Source organism: Schistocerca americana, chromosome X, assembly GCF_021461395.2.
Source record: "Schistocerca americana isolate TAMUIC-IGC-003095 chromosome X, iqSchAmer2.1, whole genome shotgun sequence".
In the NCBI taxonomy this organism is placed as follows: domain Eukaryota; kingdom Metazoa; phylum Arthropoda; class Insecta; order Orthoptera; family Acrididae; genus Schistocerca; species Schistocerca americana.
In genome coordinates, this window is record NC_060130.1 from 893,224,323 (window position 1) to 893,237,495 (window position 13,173).

Consider the following 13,173-nt stretch of genomic DNA (forward strand, 5'->3'; position numbering starts at 1 on the left):
ACAACCCTGATAATACAGACATCAAGTTTTTGGCAGTGTTTGCCAGCTCTCCAGCATCCTCGGCGAACTTCGGACAGCTCTTCTGCTCCATGGTTCCACCCAGCATTTGACTGTCACATTCCTTGCAGCTGCCATTGATTGAGTCCTTCCTCCCATTGGCCAGCAAAACCCCACCATAACTTCACTGGCTCATCAGCACTGCTGCATCTTGGGCATCCACCACTGGTTGAGCCCCTGCCTCCCTTTGACTGCCGACAATCTGCCAAAGCTGCCCCCGCCACTCCATGCTGTGGTACCCACGTGTTTGGTCCAGCTTTCACAAATTTTCCATCTCAGGCACTGTCTGTTGACAATAAGGCCTTGTCTGGTCTCTTAAGCACCATCCTACAATTTCTCACATCCTTCTTCTCCTATCCCACTGCCCTTCTTCCCAGAATGGCCACGCATCTCATACTCTTGCTCTCTTCCCAGCAGGGCAAAATCACAATACACACTGCAGTGTCCCTGCCATGTTGGCTGTCCGGGATGCCTCACCTCCTCAGGATGCCCCACACAGGCCACCAGCTGAGCATCCTTAGGCTTTTGGCTATGCACTCCTACAAATTTCAGCACAAAACCTGACCACGTCGGGTTCACTTCTGTAACTGTCTCCAGCGGCCAGATCACCTTTCCTAGCCGACGACACTACCCACCTTTTTCCTTTTTTTTGTATTCACCCTCCCAGTTGTCATCCAGGCAAAGCCTCCACTGTTGCAGCTGCCTCCACACCACCTACCTCCAGCCATCGTTCCCTGGGTTCCAGCCTTTGGTGTCATGAGCTACCATACCAGGTATCACTTCCCCAATCCTGAAGGCGTCTCCTCCCTACGGCTAGGCTGCCACTTTGTCTGCAAGATGGCTCTGCCACCTCTTCCTTATGCTGGTAGGGATATTATATGCCCAGGCTGCCAAGAGTGACATGTCACCAACCATACAGGTCTGCTAGCTATGTGGCACTCTGCAGATCAACAGAAACAGTCTGTCAGTTACACAAACATGTTGGGTTTGTCACAATCAAATGTCCAGAAGCTGTCATAATACCATGTGTAGTCAGCCTCACCAACAGCAGTAAGCAGCGCTTCAATTGTGAGCAACACTTATCTTCCACAAAATCACACATCCGCTGAATGCTGCCTCAATATCTTTGTGCCAGAAGGGTAATTATGATGCTGCCTGGCTGCTCTTCAACCAGTGCACAATCTGGGTGTCAGCTGTGCTCAGCAGCCCGTCAATCGGAGTTCGCACTCAAGCCCTTGCCTCACTGGACTTTGCTTCAACTGAGCTCACGCCACACTAGACCACATCTTTGCCATCTTCAAGCTCATGCCTGGCTGGACCTTGTCTCTGTAACCCTCAAGCTCATGCTTCGCTGGACCTCAACTCTGCTACCCTCAAGCTCATGCTTCACTGGTCCTCATCTTTGTCACCCTCAAACTCATGCTTCACTGGACCTCTTCTCTGTCACCCTCAAGCTCATACTTCACTGGAACTCATCTCTGCCTGCTGGACCTCATTTCAGCAGTCCTTTAGCTTAAGTCTCGCTGGACCTCGTCTCTGCCATCTCTGAACTTACTCCTCACTGGACCTCATTTCTGCCATCCACGAGCTCAAGACTTGCTAGACCTCGTCTTCAACCATCCCCTCACTGTCTTGCTGGACTTCAAACATCAGTTATCAATTTCCAGTCAAGTGCAACCATCAGTGTTGACTTTCACCCAAACCTAGTAGCATGGACTCAAATCCACACTGTTTGACAATTTCATTCCTAGACTCAAGGAACAGAGATTAGATTAATACTGAACTGTGATAGTGGGGACAAAAAGCAGCTACACTCATCTCAATAGCAAACATCAACTACCATATAAGAAAAACCACAGCTAGCTCCTAAATCCTAAATGTCTCCAAATACATTCCGAATGAAAAAAATCTTCACCTTCAATACTACACATATCTATGAAAACAGGTATAAGGCTGTGTTAACTAACACCGTCATTACACAAGGTGGGAAATACAATACAGTACATTAAACCCTCTACTTATACTTCAACAAAGTTCTAATACTACTTATGATTTTTTGTTATGAACATTACTTGCAGAAAAATAGGTATTTTAAGTATGTAATATACAGCCAGCAAGGAATCTCATACTTTGCATAGACATTCACAGGAAGATACAATTCACTCAGCATGAAACAAATACATTTTCACAATCTATAGGAAAATGCATTTGCTGGACAAGTTTTAGACAGGGAGTAACAATTACCTTTTCTGTCATTGCTTACGGTGGCACCAGTATGTCACTGCTAAATTTATGAAGCTGGGTAATTAATCTGCACCAAACTTACATAACTCCCAAAAATTTGCTCAGAAGGAATACAATATTGCAAGTCCTATCAGACACTCTCAAACAAAGGAAATTTAAAGTGAACAAATAGAAAACAACAGTAATGGTAGTATGAAAAAATATGTAAGGTGTGAAAACCAATACAAAAATGATGATGTAAGTAATGAGCAAGTGTAACAATTTTATTATCTCTGTAGTATAATTTCAGAGGACAACAGATGCTTAATGGAAGTGAAGAGAAGGATGGCATTGGTAAAGCAGCATTTATGGATAAGAAAAACATTTTAAACAACACAGATATGAATATAGATGCCAGAAAATACTTTGCAAAATCATTTGTATGGAGTACACTGCTATATGAAAGTGACAGTTGGACTCTGGGTAAACTGGAAAAGAATCAACTTGAAACTGCTGAAATGTGGATATGGTGGAAAATGACAGAGACCAGTTGGACTGAAAGAAAAACCAACTTGGAAGCCTCAAGAGAAGTCAACAAAGAAGAAGGAACTGGAAATGACAAAAATAAAATTTATTGTACACATCATTAGACACAACACTTTCATCATTAATATTCTTGAAGGGAAAGTGCTGCAAATTAAAGGAACAGGGTGGCCTACGATGAAGTATTTGGAATACATCAAAAAGAAGATAGGACGTGACAGTTACATGGAACTGAAGAGAGAGGTTGCATTCTTTTTGGAATATGTACGTATACATAAGAGATCCTGCATTCAATTTCACAAGTGGAACTAATCACCTACGGACATCTGCAAACCATAAGATCCCACAGTATGCAAACTGTATTTTGATGATACGCAAAATAATTCTGGCACTTGTACACTGATCATACTTTATGTGGAATGAGACTCACACTTAGCAACTGGATAGAATAACCAATTTCCTTCATCACATTCTCAGATTTTCACTGCTACAAGCCATACCAGTGAACATTAGAAAATAGTCTCTTGTCTTAAGAAATAAAAATGTCTCAATGAATGTAAGAAAAGCTGCATAACCAACTACCAAGTCCTTGCTGCCCCTACACAGGGTAAGAGAGCAGTATTACAAATGACATCGGATTTGGTAGTTACACGTGCAGGCAATAAAAGCTGTAGGTAAAAAATGGATATGGCAACTAACATAGCTGAATTTTCATTATACCAGAAAGAATGAACTATCAGCTTCTGGAAAAGAAAAGTGGTTAAGTTTTGAGCTGTAATAAACAGGTTCTCACACATGCAGTATTCAAGTACAACTAGAACACAGTACTCTACAAACGTTTCTACATAAATCTCCAAGTTGAACAATGTTTTAAAACTTTTTATTGTACACAAAAATTAATTCCACTGACTTTTACACAGTATTTTCCATACTACACATACAGTGTTTTGAAAGGAGGATATAAGATGAACATCAACAAAAGCAAAACGAGGATAATGGAATGTAGTTGAATTAAGTTGGGTGATGCTGAGGGAACTAGATTAGGAAATGAGACACCTAAAGTAGCAAAGGAGTTTCGCTATTTGAGGAGCAAAATAACTGATGATGGTCGAAGTAGAGAGGATATAAAATATAGACTGGCAATGGCAAGGAAAGCGTTTCTGAAGAAGAGAAATTTGTTAACATCGAGTATAGATTTAAGTGTCAGGAAGTCGTTTCTGAAAGTATTTGTACTGAGTGTAGCCATGTATGGAAGTGAAACATGGACGATAAATAGTTTGGACAAGAAGAGAATAGAAGCTTTTGAAATGTGGTGCTACAGAAGAACGCTGAAGATTAGATGGGTAGATCACATAACTAATGAAGGAGGTATTGAATAGAATTGGGGATAATAGGAATTTGTGGCATAACTTGACTAGAAGAAGGGATCAGTTGGTAGGACATGTTCTGAGGCATCAAGGGATCACCAATTTAGTATTTGAGGAGAGTGTGGAGGGTAAAAATTGTAGAGGGAGACCAAGAGATGAATACACTAAGCAGATTCAGAAAGATGTAGGTTGCAGTAGTTACTGGGAGATGAAGGAGCTTGCACAGGATAAAGTAGCATGGAGAGCTGCATCAAACCAATTTCAGGACTGAAGACCACAACAACAACAACAACAACAACAACAACAACATTAAAAAAATTAAGCCAAAACTAAAATCCTCTTCATTTCTAAAGAATTTGTTCATCACTATGAACAACAACCAGACTTTATCACAAACCAAATTCTTTAGTGAAAATAATTATGGGATTGTTTCTACACAATGAAGTTGAAGAAAAAGCTAATCTAAAGTGCAACTCATGTTTCCCCAATACTGGAAAGTCATGTGTGGAACACAAAGAACAGAAGGAATAAAGATGACCACATACCATATACACTGCCTGACAAACAAAGTGAAGTACCTGGATGGGCATGAGGAAATGAAATGAAACTTTACAGGTTTAGATGGTATGTGATATAATTTCAGTGATTACAATACTGAGACAAAGTAACAAAGAAAGTGGCAATAAGAGCCAACTTGTCAGAATGATGGTGCAACCCATCTGGCCTAGACGCATGCACTGATTCAGTTGGGAAGGGTGTTATGAGGCCATTGTAGCCTCTCCCGAGGCAAGCTGGCACACAACTGTTGTAACTGGTCCTTGGTGTCCTGGATGCCGGCACTGGGACACAGTTAATGTCTGAGCTGGTCTATCAGGGATGGATCTGGGGATCTTGCTGGCCACACGAGTACCTCAACATCTTGCACACAGTTCATGAAGACACGTGCCATGTTTGGATGGGCATTGTCCTGTTGAAAACGGATCCATGACGCAGTCACATGAGAGATAACACATGTGGACAGAGGATGTCTGTGATTCACCATTATGTTCCCTCAGTCTCTATCACCTATGACCTAAAGCCACATGAGTATGCCTGGCCTTGTGTTCCCACACAGTCCAACACCAGACCACAGTCATAACCGAGTGCCCCACAAATCTGCTACTGCACAATGCGACCAACCTGTCAAATGGAAACACACAATGAAGCCTCTTTCAAAATCTGTCAAGTGCTGATAATGCTGCCTTATATGAGGCATCTCTGTGTCCTTCATACTTATCACTCAACATCTGATGACACACTAAAGATTAACAACACTAATGTACTCTGGTGGCTGTTCTACCTATCACAGGGAAATGGTAACTCTAATTATTTACATACCTGCTGACGGTTTGTACGTGTACACAGTTACACTGACATCTGACCATGTCTCCTGGGTGCTTCACTTTTTTGCCAGACAGTACCACTAAGGCTGTGAGTGATCGAAATGCATATAAACAAAACTGAAATTGTTTATAAGTTTTTGGACATCATCCTGCAACACTGACTAACAACACACACACACACACACACACACACACACACACACACACACACACACACACACACACACACATGTTAAGATGGAATGAGTGAGAGGAACACCAAGTATGGTAGAGGGGAAAGGAAGGACTGAAGAGAAGGGAGGCCAATAAATAGAAAGGACAGGCAACAAGGAAATGGGATAGGAGAAATAGGAATATTGGCGAGTTCAGCATTAAGCTATCAGGGGAAGTTTCATATGACACACATCATAGTGGTAAAGTGTGTTGTGTGGCAAGTGGAGGAGGGTAGGTGGGGAGAGGAAATGGAGGAGGAGGGGGAGGAGCAGGATGAGGATGAGGAGAAGAAAGAATGCTAGGAGACCAGTGGAGATGATTGTAGTAAAGAGTTTAGTCGAGATTGAGGCCTGGTGTATTGGAAGGATCCAAGGATGTGTTACGAGGACAGTTCTCATCTAATCTATATAATAAGAGAAGCTGCTATTAGGGGGAGGAGGGGGGGGGGAGATGAGAGGATCCAAGTGGCATGTGTTATGCAGCAGCCATTGAAGCCATGTACATTGTTTTCAGTGATGTGTTTTGACATTAGAGGTAAACTTTGCTTTTGGTCACAGTTACGTTATGGCCATTCATTCAGGTGGACACATTGTTGGTAGTTGTCATGCTTACATAAAAGGTTAGGTAAATGTTATAGCAGAGTTGGTATATGACATGGCTGCTTTCAAAGACTGCCCTTCCTCTGGAGGGTAGGGTAAGGTAGGGTAGGGTAGGGTAGGGTATGCCTGTGACGGGACTGCAATAGGAGGTGCTGGTTTGTTCCATATGACAGTCTTGCGCCTAGGTCTTCCACAGTGGCAAAGGGTTGGGAATAGGCATAGCATAAGGATAGAACAGAGTTTTTGTAGATTATGTGCACACTGAAATGCCACTTTGTAAAAATTGGAAGGATATTCCTGATTACCTGGCATGACGAAAGGTGTTCAATAAACTGGAGATGCTGTTGCTGGTTGGTGCACTTTATGTGGTAGTAATTTTTATGGAATCACTGGAGAGGTGAATGTCAATGTCCAGGAGGGTGACACATTGGTTCATTCATACATTATGCCTATTCTCAATCCCTTCCCAACTAAATTGCAAGTCCGACAACTTCAGTGACTACTTCATAACATTTGCCATCTGGATCCTTTATCCCTCCCATCCACAAACCAGCTGTAGTGAAGATGGAAACTGTTCTTACATCACGTCCTTCGCGGAAGGAAGGAAAGAAGGAAGGAAAAAAGAAAGATAAGGGTTTACCGTCCAATCGACATTGACGTCATTAGAAATGGAGCACAAGCTCCAACTGGTTCAAGGATGGGGAAGGAAATCAGTTGTGCCTTTTCGAAAGAGCAATTCTATCATTTGCCTCTAGCAATTTTGGGAAATGGAAAACCTGAACCTAGATGGTCAAACATGGGTTTGAAACATCACCCTCCCAAATGGGGATCCAGTGGGCTAACCAATCATCACATCGCTCAGTCACATGCTCTGACCTCACAATCCTCCCAGCATCAATCTTCACTAGCTCCTGTCCCACGTCCACTTCCAACACTGTCCTCATGCCACCCCCCACAGCCCCCCCCCCCCCAAGCACTCTATTAATCTACACGGATACTATTCCCTCTGTAGTCTACCTTTTCCTCTGTTCTACCTCCTCTCAACCCATTCCTCCACTTCATCATGTGCACAAAACAATTTTCCCTGTTGGCATCAGGGCGAACTTGCCAATGTCACATTCCTATCCCACTCACCATTTGGTTCTCCCTCCCAGCTCTCAGCCTTCCCTCCATCACTGCCCCCCACTTTTCTTGTTCCTTTCACCCTTTCTGCCAATCGGAACCCACCACCCAAGTCAGGATGCAATGCTATAAAAATGTTGCCCTGCATGTGTATGTGTGTGTTTTGTTAATCATTCAAGCTCTGAGGAAGAACATCATCCAAAAGCTTAGCTACAATTTAAATCTTGTGTATGTAGCTGTCAATCGCTCAATACAGCAGTTATATGGTGAATAGTTACCTTACATGTTTTGTCTCCAAAAATGATAAGATGTGCTTTCAAGAGACATGTTAGTTTCTAGCGTGTCTCTTACATGCAGGAGACAAACCAGTTTCGCTTCAATTTTTCATAGGTAATATTTCTAAATATGAAACCTTCTCCATTTTACCCTTTTCACTACCTCTAGGTTGAAGTGAAATTGGCTGACTTGTCTTCCTTACAAGGCTGCATGTAACAAATCTGGTTATGATGCAAATTTACTGAAAATTATACGTCACAATAGTTAAGAACAACTGCGAAAAAGGAGACTACAATTTGACATATTTTCCTGCTACATTTTACTGAATATGTGATTTAAATGATAATTATCTTCCTTGTTACGTTACACAGATCACTGAAACAGTGGGGTACTTCAAATGATGAAGAGAACAAACATCACTCCCAGTGTTATAAAGCCACACAAGACAAACGCACAACAAGAGCTAAATGACTATTCAAAATATGGAATGGAATGTGTGCTGTACTCAGATAAAATAATTTTTTGTAAAGTTAAAACTTCTTGTTAAAATCAGCACAACTTCTGAAAATGATGTTAACAGGAAACCTTACTTCATTGGTACATGCCTCAGGAGACGGAAGCTACACGGCATCAGCTAGATGTCACACAGCTTGGATTTTGAATATCTGTAGAAACAATTTTATACTGATATTAAATACCTGAAATATTTTATGTGAAAACTTGTGGCCAGATATGTGACTGAATTGAAGATTTATTGAATGATGGTGTCTATGTCTCTTTAAATGCTAAAGACTAAACATTAAGAATGCATCACTAAAAAGTAATGGGAGTGCTGCTAGTCACATTGAACACAAATAATTTATTATACAACTCTGGTAGTAATTAAATAAATTTATTGAGAAAGAGTACCCAACAAAAATTGAATTCTGGAGGACCTGTAATGAATTAAATCATGATACTGTGGCTAGAGGTTGATACAAAATGTGTGTATATATCACCTAAAGAAGTCAAGTATGAAATTATTGCAAGGACAAATTAAATATATTACCAGCAAATAACATGCTATAATGGCCAAATAATCAGAGTGATCATTAAATGCAACATATAACTGGAATTCAGGAAAGTGCAGCCTATTTATGAAAGAGATGGCTAAGATAATTTTTGTGGTTTATTCACCAGTATTCTAGTTTGTGGTGTCCTTCACAATACAGAATGAGTAATAAGAAGAATAAGACTAAAGCCTTTTTTAAAAAATCCATAAGTGATTTACTTGTGGTTGGTGTGAAAATATTACTCATGTGCTCTGCAGACATGCAAAAACGGAAACACAAGAAATATAATCACATAAAAATTTTATCTTAAATACTTGAGGATTCTTCTTAAATAGAGATGTATATATTACTATTTTTTTCTTTTTCTTTTTTTTTCTGGTACGAGAAAACCTCCACTGCACACTGTATGCTGCCTTCCATAGTGTAAATAAAACAGGTTTTTTAAACAGTGAAACTAATGTGGGCACTTGTTTCCTTCTATCCAGCAACAGGTATATAGAAGCATTTAATGAATACTTGCAGGTATATTTAGGGTGAATCAACATTCACGAAACATATTACAACAACAGCAGTGACTAGACAAAACAGAATGATTAAAAAAACTGAGAAGAGAGAGAGAGAGAGAGAGAAAGGGGGGGGGGGGGATAACACTATGTCACAAACAATAACCAGAAGGATGTTTTAATGAGCAAGGCACAAAGCCTCTAATGCACTGCAACCAGAAAAAAAGCATATTTCGTGGTACCCAGAAAGAAAGCATATTTCGTAGTACCAAGGAAGCAAATCTCAGAGGCAAGTTTTAATTAGCAAAAAACAAAGCCTCTAATGCACTGCTACCAGAAAAAAAGCATATTTCGTGGTACCTACAAAGAAAATCTCAGAAGCAAGTTTTAATGAACAAAAAACAAAGCCTCTAATGCACTGCTACCAGAAAAAAGCATCATTAGTGGTACCCAGAAAGAAAGTCTCCATTCCACAAAAAAGTTAGTACAATCACCTCATAACACATTAAGCTGTATATTACACACACTATCAGATCACAGCATTTTAGCCAAATTTACAAATGAAACATAAATTCTGTTACAGCTGCAACTACCCCTTTACCATTTTCAAGTCATCAATACCCTACACTTTGTAAGTATTAAATTAAGTTATAAACAATTAAATACACAATCCTGTAAAGAAAATGAGCCAATAACTTTAGATACCTACCACAGTGGCAGCATTTAATAACAAAATATTTGCATAAATGTTTTAGCTTATTAAAAAAGTTACATATAGCAAACACTAAAGCTGAATTTCAGACAAAAAACAGAATGAAGAAGCAGAATTTACAACAAATGTTTGATTCACAAAAACACCAAGCATGCTCTACTCTAATGAATTATTTCTTCCTTACTGTGACTGATTTGCCCAACAAAACTAAAAATAAATGGAAAACATATTTCACATTGTGTACAACAGTGATCCTTAATTACTAGAGAAATACATATGTATCTTGGGCTAACAAAATCTATTTGCATCATTTAAAATATTGTATAATAAGCACAATGTGTACTATTAAATTCAATAAAATGTGCTTAGTATTTAAAAATATGCTACATTTTATTGTGCTTCAATTTTTGGGAAGAAAACAAACACTCAAATACATGCGGTAACCTGGCATGCAATACATCTTCTCTCATACCTTTGTAAGGCAGTGACTTACTTTCTGCAGTTTCCTCTTTTGTCATGATAAATATTCACAACAGTTCCAAATTTTACACCAACTTTGATGCAACGGTACCGAACTGCAGAATTCAGATCTCGATTGTTAGAGACGGAAAGAAGGTTACTGTAAACATTTCAAAGCAAAGCAACAAAAAGTCAGACAACAGAAAAAGAACCCTCTCATCCGAAATTAAAGTATATAACAACAAGCGCACGACATACATTAGAAAACGACACAATATAGCATACTGTATTAGGTAGATATTTCAAACTTCCTCTTGCTTCACGTACAGCAAGGATGAAACTATATGCACATAATATGAAACAAGGAGCAGTTATTTTGTTAAGTATTGTTAGCATCCAAGCTATGTACAGCTCAGAATGAACTTTGGGAAAAGCATACACAGTAGCAATAAACAGGAGAATTCACTCACAAATTATGTAACGAGTTCTTCAATACAAGGAATGGGAAAAAACAATAAAAATGCAGGCTGTAGAAGGGATAAAAGCGAATACAAATGTGAATAACAGCTTAAGAACAAGAACAGTGAAGCTAGTAATTTTCTATCGAATTTAGCAACACACATTTTTCTGTAATAATTTATTTGTACAGATATATCACAGGTCCATAAATGCAACGATGAGGAAAAGAAAAGAGATACACTGAAAATGAGACAGGAGTCGGAATGGAAAAGAAGGCAAGGAAGTTGGTGGCACAAATTATTCCCTGCCAGGTTAAAATTGTGTGCCAAACAAGGACTCAAAGTGGGGCCTTTCCCTTCACAGGTACTTGCTCAGCTGACTGAGCTATCCAAACATGACTCATGATCTGCCCTCACAACTTCACTTCCGTCAGTACCTTGCTTCTATCTTGCAGACTTTATAGAAGTCCTCCTGCATACTTTGTAGTACTAGCAGTCCAGGAAGAAGGGATATTGTGGAGAAATGGCTTAGCCACAGTATTGGGGATTGTTTTCAGAATGAATTTTCAGTCTGCACCACAGTGTGTTGGTTTAAACTTCCTTATTGATTAAAACTTTGTGCCAGACCTGTACTCGGACTTGGGACCTTTGCTTTTCACAGGCAATTGCTCTACCAACTGAGCTATCCAACCCTGACATACAACTTGCCTCCTCACAGCTTCAATTCTGCCAGTACCTCCCTCCTATCTTCCAAAGTCCACAGAAGTTCTCCACTATGCCCTTTCTGCCAGGAGTACTAGTCCTGTAAGGTATCCAGGAGAACTTCTGTGAAGTTTGGAAGGTAGGAGACAGGTACTCTCAAAAGTAAAGCTGTGAGGTGGATCGTGAGTCTTGCTCCAACAGCTCAGCCAATAGCATATTTGCCCAGCAAAGAAAAGTTGCCAGGTTTGATTCCTGGGGTGGCACACAGTTTTAATCTGCCAGGAAGTTTCAAATAAGCACACACTCCATTGCAGGGTGAAGATTATGTCTGTAAATTATTTCCTGTACATTCACAGCAACAGCATCTTTTTCTTTCTAAGTAGGTACAATGCAGACACATTTACAAAATATACCATTTATGTAACATATTTCATCCATATCACCAGAAAATTTCATCCTGCAGTTTCATCTGAATTCTAAGGAAACTTGTAAATCTGTCAGTAAGTGATTGCATTTTGAAAAAAAAAGAACTGTCACTAGGAAAAGTATGAGTCTCCACTGTTCTACACCATGTGACTCTAGGGTTGATGTTAAATGTACCTGTGGTATTGCTGTGGGAGATGTCAGTTATATGTGAGTGAGGTACACTTGCATGCTTGCTTGTGTGAATGAATTGTGTGTGTGTGTGTGTGTGTGTGTGTGTGTGTGTGTGTGTGTGTGTGTGTGTGTACGTGTGCGGGTGGGAGGGAGGGCGGATGGGTGGGGTGAGGGGTTGTCTTCTTTTCTGATGAAGGCCGTGGGTGGTGAAAGCTAAAGTGTAAGTTTCTTTTTATTGTGCCAGTCTGCAACTTAACATGTCATCTTTTCCTACAACGTTGATATTGCAACCTAGAATTTCCATTTTTTTTTAATTTGACTGAAACTGTTTCAAGCAGTCATGGGTTAAGTTTCTGTATCACCTGCTTCTTACGAGCATGTGCTCAACAACTCAGGAAAACTTCATTGCAATTAAATGGATGGCATAAGGATGCATGGAAGACAAACAAACAAATATCCATTTTTATATATTAGATTCTAAATTATGTTGGTAAAAAATTATATTTGCTTATTAGTTGCAACTTACTTTCCTCAATAAGACTTATGGAATAGGATTTTTATCATCAGTAGAGGTCATTTTGATGGGAACAATGTTAGCCTGGCGGACTTTTCAGTTCATCTTAAAAGTGTTCATAATGAAGGTTACACGTCTATGCATACGCTAGATGGACAGTTTTGTTTTTTGAGGCTTCAAGAGGATGAATCACAACCTGCTTCCACACATGTTAAGAACTTTTCATACACATTGTTAGCCAAGAAACTGAACTCCTGCTACAAGTTTTGGCAAAGGTGTTAATTATAGTTAACATCAAGAGACATAAGCGCAGTAAAAGGAAGTTAGCTAGCAGTTTTATAGTAACATTTTTGTTGGTGGCTAACAGTGGATACATCTTTCTAGGAAAAGTCTC

General features: G+C 39.8%; 1 protein-coding gene across 10 annotated transcripts in view; it reads right to left on the reverse strand.

The window, feature by feature from the left end:
• Positions 1 to 13,173, reverse strand: part of LOC124555062 (battenin) — a 244,701-nt gene that overhangs the window by 92,796 nt on the left and 138,732 nt on the right. For 6 of the 10 annotated variants that reach the window (XM_047128842.1, XM_047128846.1, XM_047128845.1 and 3 more), the window contains exon 3: positions 10,543 to 10,668. The exons of 1 other annotated variant lie outside the window; for it this stretch is intronic. In XM_047128842.1, coding sequence (XP_046984798.1) covers positions 10,543 to 10,567 — 25 coding nt within the window. In that variant the 5' untranslated portion in view covers positions 10,568 to 10,668. Of the gene's footprint in view, positions 1 to 8,372; positions 8,448 to 10,521; positions 10,669 to 13,173 lie in introns of those variants that run through there. 3 more of the 10 variants (XM_047128840.1, XM_047128841.1, XM_047128849.1) reach the window with 2 other exon arrangements.